Below are 27,652 nucleotides of genomic sequence, written 5' to 3' on the forward strand. Positions count from 1 at the left end.
TCACAGTCTTGATATTGAAGGATCCACATTGATTTCAGTCAACTCTAGTAACGGTAAAGGAATAATTGAAATGATCATTTAGTGACACTCCAAATTGTATTATTTTCAATTCTATAGAAGACAATGAACACGTTCTCGTGGTACAAAAACAATCATTTTGGTTGAAATTCTCCAATTATATGTATCAATTCATGAAAACGCTTTTAATGTTGATGTATCACTGCATACAATTATTTTGGATGGAATATCAATGATAAACTTAACATTGTAACCAATATTTCGATTGAATTTGCATCTTTTTCTATATACAAGATTAAAACAAAGAGACCAACAAGTTCCTATTGACAATTTACTTTTTACAGAATCAAATAAACTCAATGATATTATGAAGAACTCGACAAGAAAACTTAAGATATAATGATAAATGAAGTACAATAAAACGAATGTCAAACATGTTCGAATGTTATGTAATATACAAAGTGTAACTCCATCGTGAGTATATTTAATGGTATTGTTTAAAACTGAAAGTGTTTGTTACAATATATTTGAATTTATATTTGACCATTGTGATCAAAAACACTGAAAAGAGAAAAATAATTTACAATAATTAATGTGCAATATACTGTATACTAGTAATAATCAATATCTACATGTGCAATAATAGTGTAATGAACACTACAGCAAAAATCTTATATGCGAAATATAATCGACATTAATGTATTACATAATAAAATGTGACGTATTTTCATCTACAATGCTGTCCAATTTGTTATTTGTATTGAATTATTTTGCAATTATAAATTTGCCATCTTTTTATTATCATAGAGCTCAAAATAGGCTCGTTCTGGTCCAGGAGAGCAGGTTTTACTGCTCTCACCGAAACGAGTCTTAAAACTACCGATCCTCAAAAATTGAGGATCTGTGGTTAAAACCAGAATGCGGCAATCTGGATCACTGACGAGGAGCCACATTCGCATTCTCTGTTTTGGCCCCCAAGTTCGGCACATTAAAGGGCATTTCGTGATCCACAGCCTCATCCCCCACTTTTGTCAAAAAAAGTTGAGATTTTTATATCACTGGAAACCTCTGGCTACATAATGTTTATGTACAAAATATTTCTTGCAGATTAATTCGTTTTGCAAAGATATCGTGAAATTTGAATTTCGTTCTGGTGCACCATAACGAAATTACAACGCATTGTCTATGGAGCAGTGTAATCACATAATCATGCATAACTCGCAAACGCAAAATCGGAATCAACTGAAATTTTGGGAATAGACTTTTTTCGTGGATATGTACTGAAAATGTCATAAAAAGAGGATGCTAGGATCACGAAACACTCCTTTAAACAGGAACAAAATTAAAATGGGAACAATGCATTTTGTCGGTGTACATAAGGTTTTTTTTTCATTGAGGTCAAAGGTCATTAAGGGGGTCAAAAAGTCAATCACAAATTTAAAAAAATCAAAATCCATGTATAAGTTCCGATTAGGCTGAAATTCACCAGGAATATTTCTTATCACATCCTAAGCACAATGCAAGACCAGTTGACCCCATCCGTAACCCAGGGGTCAAGTTATAGGGGTCAAATTGCGGCTTGTATTCAGCGTCTGTTGACTCTAGTTTCTTCTTTCTTCTTCTGGCAACCAATCAACTGCATCTAGCTTCTTAAAGGATTGACAGATTTCAACCAAAGTTGACCCAAATGACCACTGGGCTAGGCCAAACCTTCCATTTGACTTTGACTTCGCTGTGACCTTTGACCTAGCTATAATGGTCAAAATGTGATTTCACAAAAATGCTACTCCTTCCACAAATTTCATGCAATGATCATGTGACTCATGCATATGAATCAACATGTGGCAGTGCTTAAAACTTCCTAAAAAGAATTGAGGTCAAAGGTCATTAAGGGGTCATTTCCGGTCTGAAAGCTAAAAATATTCAAAAATCACTGTCTTTACAAAATATATAGCAGAGAGTCGCCATTAGCACACATGCATTGCTACTAGCCAGGGTCTTTAGGATGCCTACAGGTTTGGGGTCAAAGGTCATTAAGAGGTTACTTCCGGTCAAAAACCAAAAATGTTCAAAAAAATTTTATCTCAAAATGTAAACAGACCAGAATAATATAACCAACATACATGAATTAGTGTTCCCTGATGTATGCATGGTATTTTTATTTTGTGGGTCAAAGGTCATTAAGGGGTCACTTCCTGTTTTTAGCTGAATAATTTCAAGAATTTTTATCTCAAGAACTGAACATGTTAGAATTTTTTAATTAAAATTGGAACAATGCATTTTGTTGGTGTACATAAGGTTTATTTTACATTGTGGTCAAAGGTCATTAAAGGGGTCAAAAGGTCAATCAAAAATTTTCAAAAATCAAAATCCATGTATAAGTACCGATTAAGCTGAAATTCACCAGGAATATTTCTTATGACATCCTAAGCACAGTGTAAGAGCAGTTGACCCCATCCGTAACCCAGGGGTCAAGTTATAGGGGTCAAATTGCGGCTTGTATTCAGCGTCTGTTGACTCTAGTTCTTTACACAGCCGTGACGTTAGTCACGGCTGTGTCTTTTTTCTTACAGGTTCTTTCTTCTTACAAGCCGACGACGGATGTCGGCTTGTTCTGTCTCTTCTCAATTCTTACAAGCCGACGACGGATGTCGGCTTGTTCTGTCTCTTCTCAATTCTTTCTTTCTTCTTACAAGCCGACGACGGATGTCGGCTTGTTCTGTCTCTTCTCAATTCTTTACACAGCCGTGACGTTCGTCACGGCTGTGTCTTTTTTCTTACAGGTTCTTTCTTCTTTCTTTCTTCTTTCTTTCTTCTTTCTTTCTTCTTTCTGCCGACCACTTCATTTGCTCTAGCACTTACATGCTTACACCGATTTTGACCTTACTTGGTCACAACCATCATTGACCATGCCCCTACATGTCATATGAAACTCGTGGGGTCAAAGGTCACGCAGAGGTCATAGGGGTCAAAAAACGTGATTTCAACTAAAAATGCTTCTGCTCTCACAGATTACGTAGGACAGTGACACCACTTGCACACATGCATTGTTATTATCCAGTGTCTATAGGGTCCTCACAGATTTTGGGTCAAAGGTCATTAAGGGGTCACTTCCGGTATAAAACGAAAAACCTTCAAATTTTTTATTTGCTAAGAAAAACATAGGACAGTAACGGTATAGTTCACACATGAATTGTGGGTACCCAATTCATATGTGGTATTTTTTTATTTGGGGTCAAATGTCATTAAGGGGTCACTTCTGGTATAGAACACAAAACCGTCAACATTTTTTACTTGCTAAGAACAACATAGGACAGTCACTGGCTATTCACACATGAATTGTGGGTACCCAATTCATATGTGGTATTTTTTTATTTGGGGTCAAATGTCATTAAGGGGTCACTTCCGGTATAAAACGAAAAACCGTCAAATTTTTTTATTTGCTAAGAAAAACATTGGACAGTAACGGTATGTTCACACATGAATTGTGGGTACCCAATTCATATGTGGTATTTTTTTTTATTTAGGGTCAAATGTCATTAAGGGGTCACTTCCGGTCTGAGACGAAAAACCTTCAAAATGCCCCTTCTGCCACAAGTAACATAGCAAAGTGGTGCCACATGCACCCATGCATTGACATTAGCCAATGTCTATGGCCGTTTTCATATATTTTGGGGTCAAAGGTCATTAGGGGTAACAACACGGCTGTGTTCGTGGGTTAGACCACAGCTTAGTCTAGTTCTTCTTCTTTCTTCTTTCTTTCTTCTGGCAACCAATCAACTGCATCTAGCTTCGCAAAGGATTGACAGATTTCAACCAAAGTTGACCCAAATGACCACTGGGCTAGGCCAAACCTTCCATTTGACTTTGACCTCGCTGTGACCTTTGACCTAGCTATAATGGTCAAAAATGTGCTTTCACAAAACATGCTACTCCTTCCACAAATTTCATGCAATGATCATGTGACTCATGCATATGAATCAACATGTGGCAGTGCTTAAAACTTCCTAAAAAGAATTGAGGTCAAAGGTCATTAAGGGGGTCATTTCCGGTCTGAAAGCTAAAAATATTCAAAAAATCACTGTCTTTACAAAATATATAGCAGAGAGTCGCCATTAGCACACATGCATTGCTACTAGCCAGGGTCTTTAGGATGCCTACAGGTTTGGGGTCAAAGGTCATTAAGGGGTTACTTCCGGTCAAAAACCAAAAATGTTCAAAAAATTTTTATCTCAAAATGTAAACAGACCAGAATCATATAACCAACATACATGAATTAGTGTTCCTGATGTATGCATGGTATTTTTATTTTGGGGGTCAAAGGTCATTAAGGGGTCACTTCCTGTTTTTAGCTGAATAACTTCAAGAATTTTTATCTCAAGAACTGAACATGTAAGAATTTTTAAATTAAAATTGGAACAATGCATTTTGTCGGTGTACATAAGGTTTTTTTTACATTGAGGTCAAAGGTAATTAAAGGGGTCAAAAGGTCAATCAAAATTTTCAAAAATCAAAATCCATGTATAAGTTCCGATTAAGCTGAAATTCACCAGGAATATTTCTTATGACATCCTAAGCACAGTGTAAGAGCAGTTGACCCCATCCGTAACCCAGGGGTCAAGTTATAGGGGTCAAATTGCGGCTTGTATTCAGCGTCTGTTGACTCTAGTTTCTTCTTTCTTCTTTCTTCTTTCTTCTGGCAACCGCAATCAACTGCATGTAGCTCCGCAAGGGATTGACAGATTTCAACCAAAGTTGACCCAAATGACCATTGGGCTAGGCCAAACCTTCCATTTGACTTTGACCTCGCTGTGACCTTTGACCTAGCTATAATGGTCAAAATGTGATTTCACAAAAATGCTACTCCTTCCACAAATTTCATGCAATGATCATGTGACTCATGCATATGAATCAACATGTGGCAGTGCTTAAAACTTCCTAAAAAGAATTGAGGTCAAAGGTCATTAAGGGGTCATTTCCGGTCTGAAAGCTAAAAATATTCAAAAAATCACTGTCTTTACAAAATATATAGCAGAGAGTCGCCATTAGCACACATGCATTGCTACTAGCCAGGGTCTTTAGGATGCCTACAGGTTTGGGGTCAAAGGTCATTAAGGGGTTACTTCCGGTCAAAAACCAAAATGTTCAAAAAATTTTATCTCAAAATGTAAACAGACCAGAATAATATAACCAACATACATGAATTAGTGTTCCCTGATGTATGCATGGTATTTTTATTTTGGGGGTCAAAGGTCATTAAGGGGTCACTTCCTGTTTTTAGCTGAATAACTTCAAGAATTTTTATCTCAAGAACTGAACATGTTAGAATTTTTTAATTAAAATTGGAACAATGCATTTTGTCGGTGTACATAAGGTTTTTTTTACATTGAGGTCAAAGGTCATTAAAGGGGTCAAAAGGTCAATCAAAAATTGTCAAAAAATCAAATTCCATGTATAAGTTCCGATTAAGCTGAAATTCACCAGGAATATTTCTTATGACCTCCTAAGCACAGTGCAAGAGCAGTTGACCCCATCCGTAACCCAGGGGTCAAGTTATAGGGGTCAAATTGCGGCTTGTATCAGCGTCTGTTGACTCTAGTTTCTTCTTCTTCTTTCTTTCTTTCTTTCTTTCTTCTGGCAACCAATCAACTGCATCTAGCTTCGCAAAGGATTGACAGATTTCAACCAAAGTTGACCCAAATGACCACTGGGCTAGGCCAAACCTTCCATTTGACTTTGACTTCGCTGTGACCTTTGACCTAGCTATAATGGTCAAAAATGTGATTTCAAAAAAAATGCTACTCCTTCCACAAATTTCATGCAATGATCATGTGACTCATGCATATGAATCAACATGTGGCAGTGCTTAAAACTTCCTAAAAAGAATTGAGGTCAAAGGTCATTAAGGGGTCATTTCCGGTCTGAAAGCTAAAAATATTCAAAAATCACTGTCTTTACAAAATATATAGCAGAGAGTCGCCATTAGCACACATGCATTGCTACTAGCCAGGGTCTTTAGGATGCCTACAGGTTTGGGGTCAAAGGTCATTAAGGGGTTACTTCCGGTCAAAAACCAAAATGTTCAAAAAATTTTATCTCAAAATGTAAACAGACCAGAATAATATAACCAACATACATGAATTAGTGTTCCCTGATGTATGCATGGTATTTTTATTTTGGGGGTCAAAAGGTCATTAAGGGGTCACTTCCTGTTTTTAGCTGAATAACTTCAAGAATTTTTATCTCAAGAACTGAACATGTTAGAATTTTTTAATTAAAATTGGAACAATGCATTTTGTCGGTGTACATAAGGTTTTTTTAACATTGAGGTCAAAGGTCATTAAAGGGGTCAAAAGGTCAATCAAAAATTTTCAAAAAATCAAAATCCATGTATAAGTTCCGATTAAGCTGAAATTCACCAGGAATATTTCTTATGACATCCTAAGCACAGTGTAAGAGCAGTTGACCCCATCCGTAACCCAGGGGTCAAGTTATAGGGTCAAATTGCGGCTTGTATTCAGCGTCTGTTGACTCTAGTTACACAGCCGTGACGTTAGTCACGGCTGTGTCTTTTTTCTTACAGGTTCTTTCTTTCTTTCTGCCGACCACTACATTTGCTCTAGCACTTACATGCTTACACCGATTTTGACCTTACTTGGTCACAACCATCATTGACCATGCCCCTACATGTCATATGAAACTCGTGGGGTCAAAGGTCACGCAAAGGTCATAGGGGTCAAAAACGTGATTTCAACTAAAAATGCTTCTTCTCTCACAGATTACGTAGGACAGTGACACCACTTGCACACATGCATTGTTATTATCCAGTGTCTATAGGGTCCTCACAGATTTGGGGTCAAAGGTCATTAAGGGGTCACTTCCGGTATAAAACGAAAAACTTTCAAATTTTTTTATTTGCTAAGACAAACATAGGACAGTAACGGTATGTTCACACATAAATTGTAGTTATCCTGTGTATATGTGGTATTTTTATATTTAGGGTCAAAGGTCATTAAGGGGCCACGTCCGGTATAATACGAAATACGTTTAAAATGCTTCTTCTCCCACAAATTACGTAGGACAGTGACACCACTTGCACACATGCATTGTTATTACCCAGTGTCTATGGGGTCCTCACAGATTTGGGATCAAAGGTCATTAAGGGGTCACTTCCGGTATAAAACGAAAAACCTTCAAATTTTTTTTATTTGCTAAGAAAAACATAGGACAGTAACGGTATGTTCACACATGAATTGTGGTTACCCAATTCATATGTGGTATTTTTTTATTTGGGGTCAAATGTCATTAAGGGTCACTTCCCGTATAAAACGAAAAACCGTCAAAAATTTTTATTTGCTAAGAAAAACATAGGACAGTAACGGTATGTTCACACATGAATTGTGGGTACCCAATTCATATGTGGTATTTTTTTATTTAGGGTCAAATGTCATTAAGGGGTCACTTCCGGTCTGAGACGAAAAACCTTCAAAATGGCCCTTCTGCCACAAGTAACATAGCAAAGTGGTGCCACATGCACCCATGCATTGACATTAGCCAATGTCTATGGCCGTTTTCATATATTTTGGGGTCAAAGGTCATTAGGGGTAACAACACGGCTGTGTTCGTGGGTTAGACCACAGCTTAGTCTAGTTTCTTACAAGCCGACGTCAAACGTCGGCTTGTGCTGTCTCTTCTCAATTCTTACAAGCCGACGTCGATGTCGGCGTGTTCGGTCTCTTCTTCTTTCACTTCTTACACAGCCGTGACGTTAGTCACGGCTGTGTCTTTTTCTTTACAGGTTCTTTCTTCTTTCTTTTTCTTTACACAGCCGTGACGTTAGTCACGGCTGTGTCTTTTTTCTTACAGGTTCTTTCTTTCTTTCTTCTGCCGACCATTACATTTGCTCTAGCACTCACATGCTTACACCGATTTGGACCTAACTTGGTCACAACCATCATTGACCATGCCCCTACATGTCACATGAAACTCATGGGGTCAAAGGTCACGGTGGGGTCATAGGGGTCAAAAACGCGATTTCAACTCAAAATGCTTCTTCTCCTACAGATTACGTATGACGGTGACCCCACTTGCACACATGCATTGCTATTACCCAGTGTCTATGGGGTCCTCACAGATTTGGGGTCAAAGGTCATTAAGGGGTCAATTCCGGTATAAAACGAAAAACCTTCAAAAATTTTTATTTGCTAAGAAAAATATAGGACAGTAACGGTATGTTCACACATTAATTGTAGTTACCCTGTGTATATGTGGTATTTTTTTATTTAGGGTCAAAGGTCATTAAGGGGCCACTTCCGGTACAAAACGAAATACCTTTAAAATGCCTTCTCCCACAAATTACGTAGGACAGTAACACCACTTGCATACATGCATTGTTATTACCCAGTGTCTATGGGGTCCTCACAGATTTGGGGTCAAAGGTCATTAAGGGGTCACTTCCGGTATAAAAGGAAAAACCTTCAAATTTTTTTATTTGCTAAGAAAAACATAGGACAGTAACGTTATGTTCACACATGAATTGTGGGTACCCAATTCATATGTGGTAATTTTTTATTTGGGGTCAAATGTCATTAAGGGGTCAATTCCGGTATAAAACGAAAAACCGTCAAAATTTTTTATTTGCTAAGAAAAACAAAGGACAGTAACGGTATGTTCACACATGAATTGTGGGTACCCAATTCATATGTGGTATTTTTTATTTGGGTCAAATGTCATTAAGGGGTCACTTCCGGTCTGAGACGAAAACCTTCAAAATGCCCCTTCTGCCACAAGTAACATAGCAAAGTGGTGCCACATGCACCCATGCATTGACATTAGCCAATGTCTATGGCCGTTTTCATATATTTTGGGGTCAAAGGTCATTAGGGGTAACAACACGGCTGTGTTCGTGGGTTAGACCACAGCTTAGTCTAGTTCTTCTTCTTTCTGCCGACCACTTCATTTGCTCTAGCACTTACATGCTTACACCGATTTTGACCTAACTTGGTCACAACCATCATTGACCATGCCCCTATATGTCATATGAAACTCGTGGGGTCAAAGGTCACGCAGGGGTCATAGGGGTCAAAACGTGATTTCAACTCAAAATGCTTCTTCTCTCACAGATTACGTAGGACGGTGACACCACTTGCACACATGCATTGTTATTATCCCGTGTCTATGGGGTCCTCACAGATTTGGGGTCAAAGGTCATTAAGGGGTCACTTCCGGAATAAAACGAAAAACCTTCAAATTTTTGTATTTGCTAAGAAAAACATAGGACAGTAACGGTATGTTCACACATAAATTGTAGTTACCCTGTGTATATGTGGTATTTTTTTATTTAGGGTCAAAGGTCATTAAGGGCCACTTCCGGTATAAAACGAAATACCTTTAAAATGCTTCTTCTCCCACAAATTACGTAGGACAGTGACACCACTTGCACACATGCATTGTTATTACCCAGTGTCTATGGGGTCCTCACAGATTTGGGGTCAAAGGTCATTAAGGGGTCACTTCCGGTATAAAACGAAAAACCTTCGAAAATTTTTATTTGCTAAGAAAAACATAGGACAGTAACGGTACGTTCACACATGAATTGTGGTTACCTAATTCATATGTGGTATTTTTTTATTTGGGGTCAAATGTCATTAAGGGGTCACTTCCGGTCTGAGACAAAAAACCTTCAAAATGCCCCTTCTGCCACAAGTAACATAGCAAAGTGGTGCCACATGCACCCATGCATTGACATTAGCCAATGTCTATGGCCGTTTTCATATATTTGGGGGTCAAAGGTCATTAGGGATAACAACACGGCTGTGTTCGTGGGTTAGACCACAGCTTAGTCTAGTTCTTTACACAGCCGTAGTCACGGCTGTGTCTTTTTTCTTACAGGTTCTTTCTGCCGACCACTACATTTGCTCTAGCACTCACATGCTTACACCGATTTGGACCTAACTTGGTCACAATCATTATTTACCATGCCCCTACATGTCACATGAAACTCGTGGGGTCAAAGGTCACGCTGGGGTCATAGGGGTCAAAAACGTGATTTCAACTAAAAATGCTTCTTCTCCTACAGATTACGTATGACGGTGAACCCACTTGCACACATGCATTACTATTACCCAGTGTCTATGGGGTCCTCACAGATTTGGGGTCAAAGGTCATTAAGGGGTCACTTCCGGTATAAAACGAAAAACCTTCAAAAATTTTTATTTGCTAAGAAAAACATAGGACAGTAACGGTATGTTCACACATAAATTGTAATTACCCTGTGTATATGTGGTATTTTTTTATTTAGGGTCAAAGGTCATTAAGGGGCCACTTCCGGTACAAAACGAAATACCTTTAAAATGCTTCTTCTCCCACAAATTACGTCGGACAGTAACACCACTTGCATACATGCATTGTTATTATCCAGTGTCTATGGGGTCCTCACAGATTTGGGGTCAAAGGTCATTAAGGGGTCACTTCCGGTATAAAACGAAAAACCTTCAAAAATTTTTATTTGCTAAGAAAAACATAGGACAGTAGCGGTATGCGCACACATAAATTGTAATTACCCTGTGTATATGTGGTATTTTTTTATTTAGGGTCAAAGGTCATTAAGGGGCCACTTCCGGTATAAAACGAAATACCTTTAAAATGCTTCTTCTCCCACAAAATACGTCGGACAGTAACACCACTTGCATACATGCATTGTTATTATCCAGTGTCTATGGGGTCCTCACAGATTTGGGGTCAAAGGTCATTAAGGGGTCACTTCCGGTATAAAACGAAAAACCGTCAAAAATTTTATTTGCTAAGAAAAACATAGGACAGTAACGGTATGTTCACACATGAATTGTGGGTACCCAATTCATATGTGGTATTTTTTTATTTGGGGTCAAATGTCATTAAGGGGTCACTTCCGGTCTGAGACGAAAAACCTTCAAAATGCCCCTTCTGTCACGAGTAACATAGCAAAGTGGTGCCACATGCACCCATGCATTGACATTAGCCAATGTCTATGGCCGTTTTCATATATTTTGGGGTCAAAGGTCATTAAGGGTAACAACACGGCTGTGTTCGTGGGTTAGACCACAGCTTAGTCTAGTTCTTCTTTCTGCCGACCACTTCATTTGCTCTAGCACTTACATGCTTACACCGATTTTGACCTTACTTGGTCACAACCATCATTGACCATGCCCCTACATGTCATATGAAACTCGTGGGGTCAAAGGTCACGCAGAGGTCATAGGGGTCAAAAACGTGATTTCAACTAAAAATGCTTCTTCTCTCACAGATTACGTAGGACAGTGACACCACTTGCACACATGCATTGTTATTATCCAGTGTCTATAGGGTCCTCACAGATTTTGGGTCAAAGGTCATTAAGGGGTCACTTCCGGTATAAAACGAAAAACTTTCAAATTTTTTTTTGCTAAGACAAACATAGGACAGTAACGGTATGTTCACACATAAATTGTAGTTATCCTGTGTATATGTGGTATTTTTATATTTAGGGTCAAAGGTCATTAAGGGGCCACTTCCGGTATAATACGAAATACGTTTAAAATGCTTCTTCTCCCACAAATTACGTAGGACAGTGACACCACTTGCACACATGCATTGTTATTACCCAGTGTCTATGGGGTCCTCACAGATTTGGGATCAAAGGTCATTAAGGGGTCACTTCCGGTATAAAACGAAAAACCTTCAAATTTTTTTATTTGCTAAGAAAAACATAGGACAGTAACGGTATGTTCACACATGAATTGTGGGTACCCAATTCATATGTGGTATTTTTTATTTGGGGTCAAATGTCATTAAGTGGGGACTTCCGGTATAAAACGAAAAAGCGTTAAACTTTCTTATTTGCTAAGAAAAACATTGGACAGTAACGGTATGTTCACACATGAATTGTGGGTACCCAATTCATATGTGGTATTTTTTTATTTAGGGTCAAATGTCATTAAGGGGTCACTTCCGGTCTGAGACGAAAAACCTTCAAAATGCCCCTTCTGCCACAAGTAACATAGCAAAGTGGTGCCACATGCACCCATGCATTGACATTAGCCAATGTCTATGGCCGTTTTCATATATTTTGGGGTCAAAGGTCATTAGGGGTAACAACACGGCTGTGTTCGTGGGTTAGACCACAGCTTAGTCTAGTTCTTCTTCTTTCTTCTGGCAACCTCGTGACATTTTGCGTGAATTGCCACGTTTCGCCCTAGCTCTCTTATGCTTCGACAGATTTCAACCATACTTGAGCCAAATGACCACTGGACTAGGCCAAACCTTCCATTTGACTTTGACCTTGCTGTGACCTTTGACCTAGCTATAATGGTCAAAAGTGTGATTTCACAAAAAATGCTACTCCTTCCACAAATTTTATGCAATGATCATGTGACTCATGCATATGAATCAACATGTGGCAGTGCTTAAAACTTCCTAAAAGAATTGAGGTCAAAGGTCATTAAGGGGGTCATTTCCGGTCTGAAAGCTAAAAATATTCAAAAAATCACTGTCTTTACAAAATATATAGCAGAGAGTCGCCATTAGCACACATGCATTGCTACTAGCCAGGGTCTTTAGGATGCCTACAGGTTTGGGGTCAAAGGTCATTAAGGGGTTACTTCCGGTCAAAAACCAAAAATGTTCAAAAAAATTTTATCTCAAAATGTAAACAGACCAGAATAATATAACCAACATACATGAATTAGTGTTCCCTGATGTATGCATGGTATTTTTTATTTTGGGGTCAAAGGTCATTAAGGGTCACTTCCTGTTTTTAGCTGAATAACTTCAAGAATTTTTATCTCAAGAACTGAACATGTTAGAATTTTTAATTAAAATTGGAACAATGCATTTTGTCGGTGTACATAAGGTTTTTTTTACATTGAGGTCAAAGGTCATTAAGGGGGTCAAAAGGTCAATCAAAAATTTTCAAAAATCAAAATCCATGTATAAGTTCCGATTAAGCTGAAATTCACCAGGAATATTTCTTATGACATCCTAAGCACAGTGTAAGAGCAGTTGACCCCATCCGTAACCCAGGGGTCAAGTTATAGGGTCAAATTGCGGCTTGTATTCAGCGTCTGTTGACTCTAGTTCTTTCTTTCTTCTGGCAACCGCAATCAACTGCATAGCTCCGCAAGGGATTGACAGATTTCAACCAAAGTTGACCCAAATGACCACTGGGCTAGGCCACACCTTCCATTTGACTTTGACCTCGCTGTGACCTTTGACCTAGCTATAATGGTCAAAAATGTGATTTCACAAAAAATGCTACTCCTTCCACAAATTTCATGCAATGATCATGTGACTCATTCATATGAATCAACATGTGGCAGTGCTTAAAACTTCCTAAAAAGAATTGAGGTCAAAGGTCATTAAGGGGGTCATTTCCGGTCTGAAAGCTAAAAATATTCAAAAAATCACTGTCTTTACAAAATATATAGCAGGGAGTCGCCATTAGCACACATGCATTGCTACTAGCCAGGGTCTTTAGGATGCCTACAGGTTTGGGGTCAAAGGTCATTAAGGGGTTACTTCCGGTCAAAAACCAAAAATGTTCAAAAAAATTTTATCTCAAAATGTAAACAGACCAGAGTAATATAACCATCATACATGAATCAGTGTTCCCTGATGTATGCATGGTATTTTTATTTTGGGGGTCAAAGGTCATTAAGGGTCACTTCCTGTTTTTAGCTGAATAACTTCAAGAATTTTTATCTCAAGAACTGAACAGGTTAGAATTTTTATTTAAAATTGGAACAATGCATTTTGTCGGTGTACATAAGGTTTTTTTTTCATTGAGGTCAAAGGTCATTAAGGGGGTCAAAAGGTTAATCAGAAATTTAAAAATATCAAAATCCATGTTTAAGTTCCGATTAAGCTGAAATTGACCAGGAATATTTCTTATGACATCCTAAGCACAATGTAAGAGCATTTGACCCCATCCGTAACCCAGGGTCAAGTTATAGGGTCAAATTGCGGCTTGTATTCAGCGTCTGTTGACTCTAGTTTCTTCTTCTTCTTCTTTCTGCCGACCACTACATTTGCTCTAGCACTTACATGCTTGTACCGATTTTAACCTAACTTGGTCACAACCATCATTGACCATGCCCCTACATGTCATATGAAATTCGTGGGGTCAAAGGTCAAGCAGGGGTCATAGGGGTCAAAAACAAGATTTCAACTCAAAATGCTTCTTCTCTCACAGATTACGTAGGAGAGTGACACCACTTGCACACATGCATTGTTATTATCCAGTGTCTATGGGGTCCTCACAGATTTGGGGTCAAAGGTCATTAAGGGTCACTTCCGGTATAAAACGAAAAACCTTCAAAATTTTTATTTGCTAAGAAAAACATAGGACAGTAACGGTATGTTCACAAATAAATTGTAGTTACTCTGTGCATATGTGGTATTTTTTTATTTAGGGTCAAATGTCATTAAGGGGCTACTTCCGGTATAAAACGAAATTCCTTTAAAATGCTTCTTCTCCCACAAATTACGTATGACAGTGACGCCACTTGCACACATGCATTGGTATTACCCAGTGTCTATGGGGTCCTCACAAATTTGGAATCAAATGTCATTAAGGGTCACTTCCGGTATAAAACGAAAAACCTTCAAAAATTTTTATTTGCTAAGAAAAACATTGAGGGTGATGGTATATTCACACGTGAATTGTGTTTACCTATTGTACATGTGGTATTTTTTCATTTGGGGTCAAAGGTCATTAAGGGGTCACTTCCGGTCTGAGACGAAAAACCTTCAAAATGCCCCTTTCTGCCACAAATAACATAGCAAAGTGGTGCCACTTGGACCCATACATTGACATTAGCCAATGTCTATGGGCGTTTTATATATTTTGAGGTCAAAGGTCATTAAGGCGTCAAAACACGGCTGTGTTCGTGGTCTTAGACCACAGCTAAGTCTAGTTCTTTCTTCTTCTGGCAACCTCGTGACATTTTGCGTGAATTGCCACGTTTCGCCCTAGCTCTCTTATGCTTCGACAGATTTCAACCATACTTGAGCCAAATGACCACTGGACTAGGCCAAACCTTCCATTTGACTTTGACCTTGCTGTGACCTTTGACCTAGCTATAATGGTCAAAAGTGTGATTTCACAAAAATGCTACTCCTTCCACAAATTTCATGCAATGATCATGTGACTCATGCATATGAATCAACATGTGGCAGTGCTTAAAACTTCCTAAAAAGAATTGAGGTCAAAGGTCATTAAGGGGGTCATTTCCGGTCTGAAAGCTAAAAATATTCAAAAAATCACTGTCTTTACAAAATATATAGCAGAGAGTCGCCATTAGCACACATGCATTGCTACTAGCCAGGGTCTTTAGGATGCCTACAGGTTTGGGGTCAAAGGTCATTAAGGGGTTACTTCCGGTCAAAAACCAAAAATGTTCAAAAAATTTTATCTCAAAATGTAAACAGACCAGAATAATATAACCAACATACATGAATTAGTGTTCCTTGATGTATGCATGGTATTTTTATTTTGGGGGTCAAAGGTCATTAAGGGGTCACTTCCTGTTTTTAGCTGAATAACTTCAAGAATTTTTATCTCAAGAACTGAACATGTTAGAATTTTTAATTAAAATTGGAACAATGCATTTTGTCGGTGTACATAAGGTTTTTTTACATTGAGGTCAAAGGTCATTAAAGGGGTCAAAAGGTCAATCAAAATTTTCAAAAATCAAAATCGATGTATAAGTTCCGATTAAGCTGAAATTCACCAGGAATATTTCTTATGACATCCTAAGCACAGTGTAAGAGCAGTTGACCCCATCCGTAACCCAGGGGTCAAGTTATAGGGTCAAATTGCGGCTTGTATTCAGCGTCTGTTGACTCTAGTTTTCAAATCTGTTTTTATTGCATCTCGTAGTTAATTGTCATATTATATTTAATTGTTTTGCTTATTAATGAACGCACCGCTGTTTTACATGCGAGTGCCGATGTTATGAAATATAATATCGAAAAAAATCTCGCTACCTTGTTGCTGATTGACTCAATCAGGCCCGTAGCCGGGGATGGGGTGCGACACAAATTTTCAAAAGTATACAAAAAATCCAAAAAGTTCAGAATTTGCGAGCGTACGGTAGCGATCAAAAAAAAAGAAGAAGATTTTTAAGCTTCTTTTGATCAAAAAATGTCTAAATTTGGGGAAGAAAGTCCACTTTTCACAGAATTGCCCCCCCCCCCAATCCTAACTACGGGTCTGGGCTAAATAGATCCTTTAATATTATTTAAAGGAAAATCGTACCTCTAAATAAGCCATTATCTCCTCCCTCATTACACAGTTCAAGATGTGCTCCGTTGTCAGAAGTGAATAACACCAGGGTCCGTTCATCTAATCCTAGATCTTTGATCTCGGACATTATCTCCCCAACACCCCAACTCAATTCACGTATGCTGTCTCCATAAGCACCTGTAATGTGTTAGGAATACACCCAATGTGTTAGGAATACACCCAAATGTAGTAGGATTACACCCAAATGTATTAGGAATATATCCAAATGTATTTGGAATACACCCAAATGTAGTAGGAATACACCCAAATGTATTAGGATTACACCCAAATGTATTAGGAATACACCAACTATACTAAGAATACACCCAAATGTACTAGGAATACACCCAAATATATTAGGAATACACGAAAACGTATTAGGAATACACCCAAATGTATTAGGAATACACCCAAATGCATTAGGAATACACCCACATGTATTAGGAATACACCCACATGTATTAGGAATACACCCAAATGTATTAGGAATACACCCAAATGTATTAGGAATACACCCAAATGTATTAGAAATACACCCAAATGTATTAGGAATACACCCAAATGTATTAGGAATACACCCAAATGTATTAGGAATACACCCAAATGTATTAGGAATACACCCAAATGTATTAGGAATACACCCAAATGTATTAGGAATACACCCAAATGTATTAGGAATACACCCAATGTATTAGGAATACACCCAATGTATTAGTAATACACACAAATGTATTAGGAATACACTAAAATATATTAGGAATACACCCCAATGTATTAGGAATACACTCAAATGTATTAGGAATACACCCAAATGTATTAGGAATACACCCAAATGTATTAGGAATACACCCACATGTATTAAGAATACACCCAAATGTATTAGGAATACACCCAAATGTATTAGAAATACACCCAAATGTATTAGGAATACACCCAAATGTATTAGAATACACCCAAATGTATTAGGAATACACCCAAATGTATTAGGAATACACCCAAATGTATTAGGAATACACCCAAATGTATTAGGAATACACCCAAATGTATTAGGAATACACCCAAATGCATTAGAATACACCCACATGTATTAGGAATACACCCACATGTATTAGGAATACACCCAAATGTATTAGGAATACACCCAAATGTATTAGGAATACACCCAAATGTATTAGAAATACACCCAAATGTATTAGGAATACACCCAAATGTATTAGAAATACACCCAAATGTATTAGGTATTAGGAATACACCCAAATGTATTAGGAATACACCCAAATGTATTAGGAATACACCCAAATGTATTAGGAATACACCCAAATGTATTAGGAATACACCCAAATGTATTAGGAATACACCCACATGTATTAGGAATACACCCAAATGTATTAGGAATACACCCAAATGTATTAGGAATACACTCAAATGTATTAGAATACACCCAAATGTATTAGGAATACACTAAAATATATTAGAATACACCCCAATGTATTAGGAATACACTCAAATGTATTAGAATACACCCAAATGTATTAGAATACACCCAAATGTATTAGGAATACACCCAAATGTATTAGGAATACACCCAAATGTATTAGGAATACACCCAAATGTATTAGGAATACACCCAAATGTATTAGGAATACACCCAAATGTATTAGGAATACACCCACATGTATTAGAATACACCCAAATGTATTAGGAATACCCCCAAATGTATTAGGAATACACCCACATGTATTAGAAATACACCCAAATGTATTAGGAATACACCCAAATGTATTAGGAATACACCCAAATGTATTAGGAATACACCCAAATGTATTAGGAATACACCCAAATGTATTAGGAATACACCCAAATGTATTAGGAATACACCCAAATGTATTAGGAATACACCCAAATGTATTAGGAATACACCCAAATGTATTAGAATACACCCACATGTATTAGGAATACACCCAAATGTATTAGGAATACACCCAAATGTATTAGGAATACACTCAAATGTATTAGGAATACACCCAAATGTATTAGGAATACACTAAAATATATTAGGAATACACCCCAATGTATTAGGAATACACTCAAATGTATTAGGAATACACCCAAATGTATTAGGAATACACCCAAATGTATTAGGAATACACCCACATGTATTAGAAATACACCCAAATGTATTAGGAATACACCCAAATGTATTAGGAATACACCCAAATGTATTAGGAATACACCCAAATGTATTAGGAATACACCCAAATGTATTAGAATACACCCAAATGTATTAGGAATACACCCAAATGTATTAGGAATACACCCAAATGTATTAGGAATACACCCAAATGTATTAGGAATACACCCACATGTATTAGGAATACACCCAAATGTATTAGGAATACACCCAAATGTATTAGGAATACACTCAAATGTATTAGGAATACACCCAAATGTATTAGGAATACACTAAAATATATTAGGAATACACCCCAATGTATTAGGAATACACTCAAATGTATTAGGAATACACCCAAATGTATTAGGAATACACCCAAATGTATTAGGAATACACCCACATGTATTAGGAATACACCCAAATGTATTAGGAATACACCCAAATGTATTAGGAATACACCCAAATGTATTAGGAATACACCTAAATGTATTAGGAATACACCCACATGTATTAGGAATACACCCAAATGTATTAGGAATACACCCAAATGTATTAGGAATACACCCAAATGTATTAGGAATACACCCAAATGTATTAGGAATACACCCAAATGTATTAGGAATACACCCACATGTATTAGGAATACACCCAAATGTATTAGGAATACACTAAAATATATTAGGAATACACCCCAATGTATTAGGAATACACTCAAATGTATTAGGAATACATCCAAATGTATTAGGAATACACCTAAATGTATTAGGAATACACCCAAATGTATTAGGAATACACCCAAATGTATTAGGAATACACCCAAATGTATTAGGAATACACCTAAATGTATTAGGAATACACCCACATGTATTAGGAATACACCCAAATGTATTAGGAATACACCCAAATGTATTAGGAATACACCCAAATGTATTAGGAATACACCCAAATGTATTAGGAATACACCCAAATGTATTAGGAATACACCCACATGTATTAGAATACACCCAAATGTATTAGGAATACACTAAAATATATTAGAATACACCCCAATGTATTAGGAATACACTCAAATGTATTAGGAATACACCCAAATGTATTAGGAATACACCCAAATGTATTAGGAATACACCCACATGTATTAGCAATACACCCAGATGTATTAGGAATACACCAAAATATATTAGGAATACACCCCAAATGTGGTGTGATCAAGCAACATTAGTCAGAAATATTGATTTTGAGATATAGTTCAACAAAGGAAATAATTTCTTCAGAAAAGCATACTTTTAAGTATGTTTTTCTGAAGAAATTATTAAAATAACATATCAAAAGTCACCGTAGTGGAACAGCGGTTAATTTGCATAAATCCAAAATGGCCGCTTATGCATCAGGTGTAATTTCAATGTTGATCAAATGTTAATAAAAACATAGTAATGTATTCCACTCGTCATTAGGATTCAGAAAAAGTATAACTGTTTAACTTATGTACAATTCTTGAGTTAGAGAGGAAAGGTTAAATGTCAAAATTTAGGATTCCACAAGGGACAAAAATTGACAAATTATTTTGATACAAATTATTACTCCACTTGCAAGAACATTAACAAAAACGAATAGTTTGCCAGAATTTCAGATGGTTTGTTACCTTGGTAACAACACAGTAAAAAGATCAAAATCCATTCGGTCACAATGGAACAATTTGAGACTGTTACGAGTCGTACAGACGCAAGGCTAAAATCACCTCTTACGAATGCACAACACAAATACACTGTTTGATTAAGCTAACAAAATCTAAGTCTTTAATTGAAAGTAAAATATGATTGGTACATATAACAACAATAATGCATATACAATGTAACAATCACACACTCACAGTTTTGATTATTCAGTACTTAACCAGCAGTCTTCTTGTTGGTGATCACAGAGTTCTTGCAATGTTCTGGATGACTGTTGTATATATCCTTATTCACTTGTCCTGCGAAAATCGGCGAAGTCCATCGTACACTTGCATTTATATCTCCTTGTGTATAAAAATCCTCACACAGAAATGTGTTGCTCTCTCCAAACACTTAACTCATTGCGCAGTTCTCCAAACACTAAACTCCTGGCGCTGTTCTCCAATGCTAAACTCCTTGCGCAGTTCTCCAATACTAAACTCCTTGCGCTTTTTTTCCAAATCTCCTTACTCCTTGTGCAGTTCTCCTACTTGACAGACTTTAGAAGCTTTGAATCAGTTATCAGCATGTCGACGAAGAACAAATCCCTCCTTTCCGGGATGTTTACACACTATCTTCTCCGTTCAACGGCTAAAAACTTAAATATAGCACCTTCGCTACAATTCCAATGCTGATTCAATATTCAACTTTGTAAATATTTTGCTGCACCATACATACAGCATACAAGTGGCGTAGCTGGGATTTTTCCAGGGGGGGGCAAGCCTGTATGGGGCGGGGGCCCAAATCCACCAAACAAAAATGTCACCGCCCCTCAACAGCCCGAAAAGGTTGACCCAATTTTTTTTCAGGTGGTTTGATAAAGTGAAGAGCAAAAAAAAAAAAAAATAAATGAAAAAAAAAAGGATTACATGCGCTAGCGCCTTAAAAGCAATACATTTTGATATATTTATAGTACCATTTTTTCCTCCTCTCCTCTCTCCTCCCTTTTTCCTCTCTCTCTCCTTTTCTCTTTTTTTTTCCGTGCGCAAGGGCGGGGCCCAAATAGCGCTAGGGGGCGGGGGCCCAAACAGACAATTTTTGCAGGGGGGGGGCAACTGCCCCCTGCTCTCCCGGCAGCTACGTCACTGCCTAAAACATGTCATAACACACAATTACTTCCAAGGTGTTTCCCCTTGTCTCATTTCTCATGACATACTTTCAGCTTGTTAACAAAGTTAAATATAAGTTTAATTTTAATTATTTAAAAATGTAATTACTCAGGGCACATCATAAGACCAGTTGAGATTAAAATTGGAGATTTTGTAACTGTAGACGCATGCGAGCCCCAAAATTCGACCTTTGACCTTTTTTCCCAAATATCGAGAACTGTATGTCGGAGACGCGTCAAACTTCACCTTTTCTGAATCCTTATGAGAGCAATACATTGGTATGGTTTTCAAAGATTTGACCAACTTTAAAATTTCACCCCTGCATTAGCGGCCATTTTGTATTTATGCAAATTAAGCACTGTTCCACTGCTTGGATTTTCGGGGACCTTTGATATTATAGGTTAATGAACGCGTATTACTTATTGGAAGAGAAATTAGACAAAATAATGCACGCGTGCTTATGTTGATGGGTCTAATGCACGAGCCCCGAAGGGGGGGAGTGCATTAGAAGCATCAACATCAGCACAAGTGCATTATTTTGTCTAATTTCTCGGGCAATAAGTAATACAAGTTTATTACTCTATTTCATACACGAGAAGAAAAAACACGGGATTTTTACTTTTTTTATATAACAAATTATCACTAAAAATTTTGGAAAACAGAACCAAATCTAAACGCATCAACCCGCCCGAAAAATGAATCAATCCTACGCGACGCGAACGCGGGCGAAACACTGCGCGTAGTACGCGGAGTGCACAATATACACAATCAATGCATGTTTCGTACTTCTCTAACAGCTTTTCTGATTGGCTGCTTTGATATAAGAGTGTATGAAGTATTTATTAATTATGCTTTTCTGAAATGAATGGCGATGAAATGATTTCTGTTGCAATTAATGGCGAGTTAACCGTTTATTTTTCTTAATTTGACTAGCCTAATATAGTACTCGTAGCGATATTGAGTAGTCTACCTCTTTGTGAAGTTCCATTGAAAGATGTACTGCCGAACAAATTCACATGCGGTTGCGAAAAAGACATGAACAAAAAGAACTTATGTGCGCTGTGTTGTCTAATGAAGGTCTTGGCATCCTCGGTGAATGTTTGTGTCAGGTTTTCATGAGCAATGGGTTGTTGGATAATGGTGGCGTTATTGTAGAGATAACACCTGCCAGGATCGGGATAGTTTACATGGATCTAAAAGAGCAAATAAACCAAAAACAATCAAACAAATAAACAAACGTCAAACACAGTAAACAACACATGGTAGTTTTGTAGAAGTTATTATGTATACTTCCCGGGTATACTTAAAATGTTTATTAATCAACGGGGAAGTTGTTACACCTCTCAATGTGCCAAGCTGGAATAAGAGAGAGAAGGCTAACTTACATCCATATGTTGCCTACACATTACTGGGGTATACTCAAAGCCATGATTTCTCCGTGATACGGAAAAACGGAAAAAATCACGGAATTCGGTGTTTGCTCACGGAATTTTGAAAACGTCACAAAATAGTGAAAAACCTGTGCAAATCGTCTACCTTTTGTGTTGATTTGCAAAAACGTGTAATTGAATATGGTGATTCTTTGCGAGTTGCAGCGGCTGACCAGAATATAAGAGCATCATAGTTTAATATAAAGGAACTTATTATAGAATAAAAATTATCTAAATGCTTCTAAAGGCCTATAAAATGTCCATACAATTTGAAACATTTTAACAACTTACACCGCATGGTGTACCAACTTACCCAGTATGCGGGGTAAGTTGTTACAAAAAATTATATTCATTTAGTAGTTAATTAGGTGTTTGATATTTTCATGTTTTGTATGCCCCAAGTTTTAGTAAACATAATGTGCTAACCACAGACCCAAGATGGAGTGTTTGAGTTCTTTCATTGGAATTATTTGGGGCAGAATGTAAATTTTGTAACGTCCATCCCCAGTCTCCCTACTCATGGGGGTCTTCCTGGTTGAAGGTATACGGGGATGTGCCCCTGTTTTGGGGCACCTTTTCAGCGATTTTAGTATATCGCTGGGTAGGTTTTTAGAGGAGACTGATATGCCTGATTGAGCACATTCGGTTAAAGATGCCCTTAAAAGAGCCCAATTAAGGTATGTTTGGGTGTTTTTATTTGTGGAGAAATTGGTATATTCTGAAGGGTTGCAAAAACAGTAAAAGGTAGACATAGAGAAAGTCAGTATTCTTTTTATTTAAAAATGCAAAATATTTAGATAGATTAGCCATATTTTCAATCAGCATGAAAAATGCATTAGATTTAGGTCAAACAAGCCTTAATATTTAAAGACAATATCGCAAAACTTAGGTCTGTTTTAGTGTTGATCGACGACAGGCAGTTTCAATTAGGCGAAATTAAAAAGTATTCATGTTAGCCATGGTGGTCAACGGTAAGTGCGGGTTGTGTAAACTGGCGAACTCAAAAATAACACAAACAGCGCGAACGTACACAAAAAGGGGTTTGTCTAATAATCTAAGCACCCACTACTCAAAAATTTTGGACATGTCTGGAAGAAGATCAATACCACATCACCACAATGCGCCATGCTTCTGCAAAAGACCATAAATCTGGTTCACTATGCATGCAAGGACATTGGACATGTACATGAACCCCGTTATAGCACCAATACCACTGGGGCCCCCAGGTTCTAGATGGTATTTATGGGTAACTGGTGTCTCATGTATTCATTACCAGTGTTCAAAAAATAAGAGCTCCTGAAAGCAAGACAAAATATTGTTGTTGAATTTGAAATGAAAAATATGAACCAGTCTTTTTTGACACCGAGATCAACATTGCTTCTCTTTTGATGTTCACCGATGTATGAAGATTGCGACCTTCATCTCCTAAGTTTCGCCCGGAAATATCGGCTGAAATCAAAGTGTAGTTCCTGATAGATGCACAAATCCATTCGAGTATGAAATTCGTTGTTTGCACATGGATGAACATTATAATCCTTTCCTGATAATAATAAGTCTTTATTTAGCAAGAATATATAAAAAACACGAAAAGACAAAAAAGACGAGTAAAATGACATGGAGGAGATGATCAAAAGGCCATGAAGGCCAGAAGTGATCATCCTCTAAGACATGATAATTATGTCATGGTTTGTTCTAGCTGAAAAATGTAAATTTCACATATAAAGTGGCATTTTAGGGACATTTCTTTTGAACTGCCGTCCTACCTGGTGTTCGTCACATGACCATAGATTGCTGTAAGGTAAATTGGTACCGACATAATCGAAGCCATTACGATATGGCAAATATGAACCATCCATTGGAGTGTCACTATTTATTCCTGAAATAGAATGTTGCAGAAACAATCAAATGATTATTGCATAGGCAAGATACTAGTATATCATACATACTAATCGATTAGGACACATTTCTTTGAACGTAGTACGATGATGGTATCATCATTGAATGACCGTTGAATATGGGTACACAAACTCGTTCTCAACAACTTTTTTTATCTTCATGTATTTTCTCAACAACTTAATCTTTCTCTTTGAAAGTCGCCTCCCCAATGGCCTCCTAAAAGAAAAACCATGACAACGCCACTGAGGGAAGGGGTAATGGGAGTGCCCCGGAGTGGGGTATCATAGGAGGGTCAAGTTTGAGAGAGCATTAGTATAGATGGAGGGAAGAGGAAGGGTAGAGTGTGGGCGGAAGGGGAGGTGAAACAGGAGGGAGAGGGGAGAGAATGCTGCACGTTGTCTTAATTGTTCCATTCCCACCTGTACTTTTATTCAGTATCGCGGTAAGCATGATCCTCACTTTGATGTAGTCTCTGAAAGGCTTACATCTGTATCCCTTCCCTGCTCGAACGAAGTTCATAAGCACGCGACGAACCGTTTTGCTAATTGGCCTAATTAAATAAAGCATCTTGACAATATATATGTTTACATGTATAATTGAGTGGATGAAATAAAACTGAAACGGAAAAACTGAAACAGAATATTTACGTACCTAAATGCCACTTTCCCACCATCCCCGTTGAATAGCCAGCATCTCGTAGCGCCTCAGCCAGGGTGATTTCCTCAGCAGGCAGCCCTGTTGGCGTCCAAGGATTAAAATTCCTTTGACGACCGTACATTCCAATACGAACAGGCAAACGTCCTGTCAGATATAGGCACATACTCGGTAAATCCAGAAAGCAATTGGGCTATTCCAGTTGAAATCCACACACACCCATGGAAGACTTGCCCTTAAAGGAACACTCCGGCAATCATAACATTTTATCATGGACGAATATTAGAGCACGAAGTGCGATGGACTTGCAACTCCGTTCACCGACGTGAGGACAGTGACAAAAAATAAGTCCTTATATAAATACGCGACTTACGTAGCCTATATCGCTAGCTATCGTTAGTGGCAGCAGCATTTTTCTGTAATTATATATTCATATATTCATAATGTATCAAGATGGCGGTCGAATCCCGGTTCTATGTCTCTAATTCTGTGGTGGCAGCAGCATTTTTCTTCAGTCACGTGATAATGGCACCGGCGAATAATACACGTGGGAAGCCGACAGTGTCTCCACTTTTTTGCATTGCGCTGGTATATGAGTTGCAACGGCCTGATTTTATGCCTTATATGTTTATAGAAAAATAATTATCAAGCACAAATCATGTGGTTTATTTAAAACAAACTCATACATACAAATAAAAACAGCAGTCTCTCCTGTGGCAATGACGTCCCAGTAACAGAAATGAAGTCTGACGTCATTTGAGCAAACATAACCATGACGTCATTGCCACAGGCATTTTTTCGTGGGAATTTTGAATATCACGTGTTGAGAGCCGGCTGTTTTTCTTCGTTTTTATGGTTAATATGAGTTTGTTGTAAATAAAACCATGTGATTCATGCATGCTTGATTATTGTTTTTCTAACATATAAGGCATAATGTTGTGATTGCCGGAGTGTTCCTTTAAACTTTCAAACAGGGAGTGTGAATTTTAAAAGGGTTACCTGGATGGGTGGCGCCATTTAAAATCCACACTCCCTGTGTGGAATATCAAGGGGGGGGTGTGGATTTAAACTGGAATAACCCATTGATCACTGATGACGTGTCATTGCTAGGCAAATCTTTGCTGCCCAATTCATATTTGCCCATAATTCCCATTGCGCACGCGCACATCTTTATTAAGCAATTCATATTTGCGGATGTCTTCATTGCGCACGCGAACGCCTAACATTGTTGAATTGTGCAGATGTCACCGCTGATACTTCATCAGGTGTATAATCACAAAGGATTTACTGATTTACCGTTAAGTTGATATGAGAACACATAATTCTCGCGATTCACAATACGATGCGCCGCCAGCGGTTGCACTTGTCAGTCGATCCAAATTGTGTAACTCCAGCGTCACACTTCTAGCCACTAGTTTGAAATCACGCGATAATGTTGAAAACAGCTGCACACATGATTCCGTATGATCAATAAAATTGGTTTCTTCTATAATATTTCTAAAGTGTTGTTTTGGTGTGCAACACAGACATAATGTTCTTGCATTGCATTCTTATTACGCGAGCTTTGGATGTCGATATTTTCCCATGATGAACTGCGTATTTTGTCCCCAACAACCCCTGGAAGCGCATCGTATTGTGAATATACTTAATTATAGAACACGACTGTCAATCTTTTGCTCTGTGTTTTGTTTGCATCACTACATAAAATTTTTAGTTTCGCAATATTTATGACAATGGCAACTATTACTTTCTTGAAACAGAATCACAATAAGTGCGCCCCTAAATTTTTAGCTGGGTCTAACCCACCCTGAAATTACAAAAGAAAAAAAAATAAAGCAATAATTGCCCTCTGCATCTTCCTCTTTGTACACGAAAAACACCAAGATTTTTGCCCAAATAGGGTAAAATTAGAAAATTGAGAGCGCTTGCGCGCACTGGCCCATAAAATAGCAAAACGCACATTCATATGAGGCTTAAATACTAGTAGTCTAGAATTGCAATTTTTGAGCGCTTCGCGCGTTAAAGGAGTCCCAATAAAACCAGAAAATATGCTCAACCCCGACCCCCGTTAAAATTTAGTGCTTCCACCGCCACTGCCGCTGAAGCCGTCAAGCCATACTGTTGCGGATTGGCTCAATAAAATAATGATGATATGCTATCGACCAATCAGCAGGTAGCACATATAATCACGATAATCACGCACCTGTTAATAAAGCAGCTCGATTTGGTGAGCACGTCGAGCTAGCTGTATACATTGAAGTAAATCTCAAGCCTTCCTTAGCGAGATCATCAATCGGTCCCCATTCCTGAGTCGGATGTCCATAAGATGAAAGATCACCATAGCCCATATCGTCCGCAAG

At 37.8% G+C, this 27,652-nt stretch overlaps 1 protein-coding gene across 1 annotated transcript; it reads right to left on the minus strand.

Annotated features, from left to right (window-relative positions):
• On the minus strand, positions 1-27,640 carry LOC140169593 (arylsulfatase-like). The gene is made up of 6 exons (XM_072192857.1): positions 27,496-27,640; positions 25,290-25,439; positions 24,506-24,618; positions 22,283-22,505; positions 16,292-16,456; positions 1-44 (listed from the first exon to the last, which is right to left on the minus strand). Exons 1-6 carry the CDS (start codon positions 27,638-27,640, stop codon positions 1-3), a joined length of 840 nt encoding a protein of 279 aa, XP_072048958.1.
• Between the last annotated feature and the right edge of the window lie 12 nt (positions 27,641-27,652).

The sequence above is a fragment of the Amphiura filiformis genome, chromosome 14 (genome assembly GCF_039555335.1).
Source record: "Amphiura filiformis chromosome 14, Afil_fr2py, whole genome shotgun sequence".
NCBI lineage: Eukaryota > Metazoa > Echinodermata > Ophiuroidea > Amphilepidida > Amphiuridae > Amphiura > Amphiura filiformis.

Bases quoted from the DNA above. Each gene is read 5' to 3' on its own strand.
- LOC140169593 (XM_072192857.1), bottom strand. From the start codon at position 27,640: ATGGGCTATGGTGATCTTTCATCTTATGGACATCCGACTCAGGAATGG. The intron at 24,619-25,289 runs GTACGTAAATAT...ATTCTATTTCAG, and splicing joins GGTGGGAAAGTGGCATTTAG to GAATAAATAGTGACACTCCA. The intron at 16,457-22,282 runs GTAGACTACTCA...AACACATTACAG, and splicing joins CAATGGAACTTCACAAAGAG to GTGCTTATGGAGACAGCATA.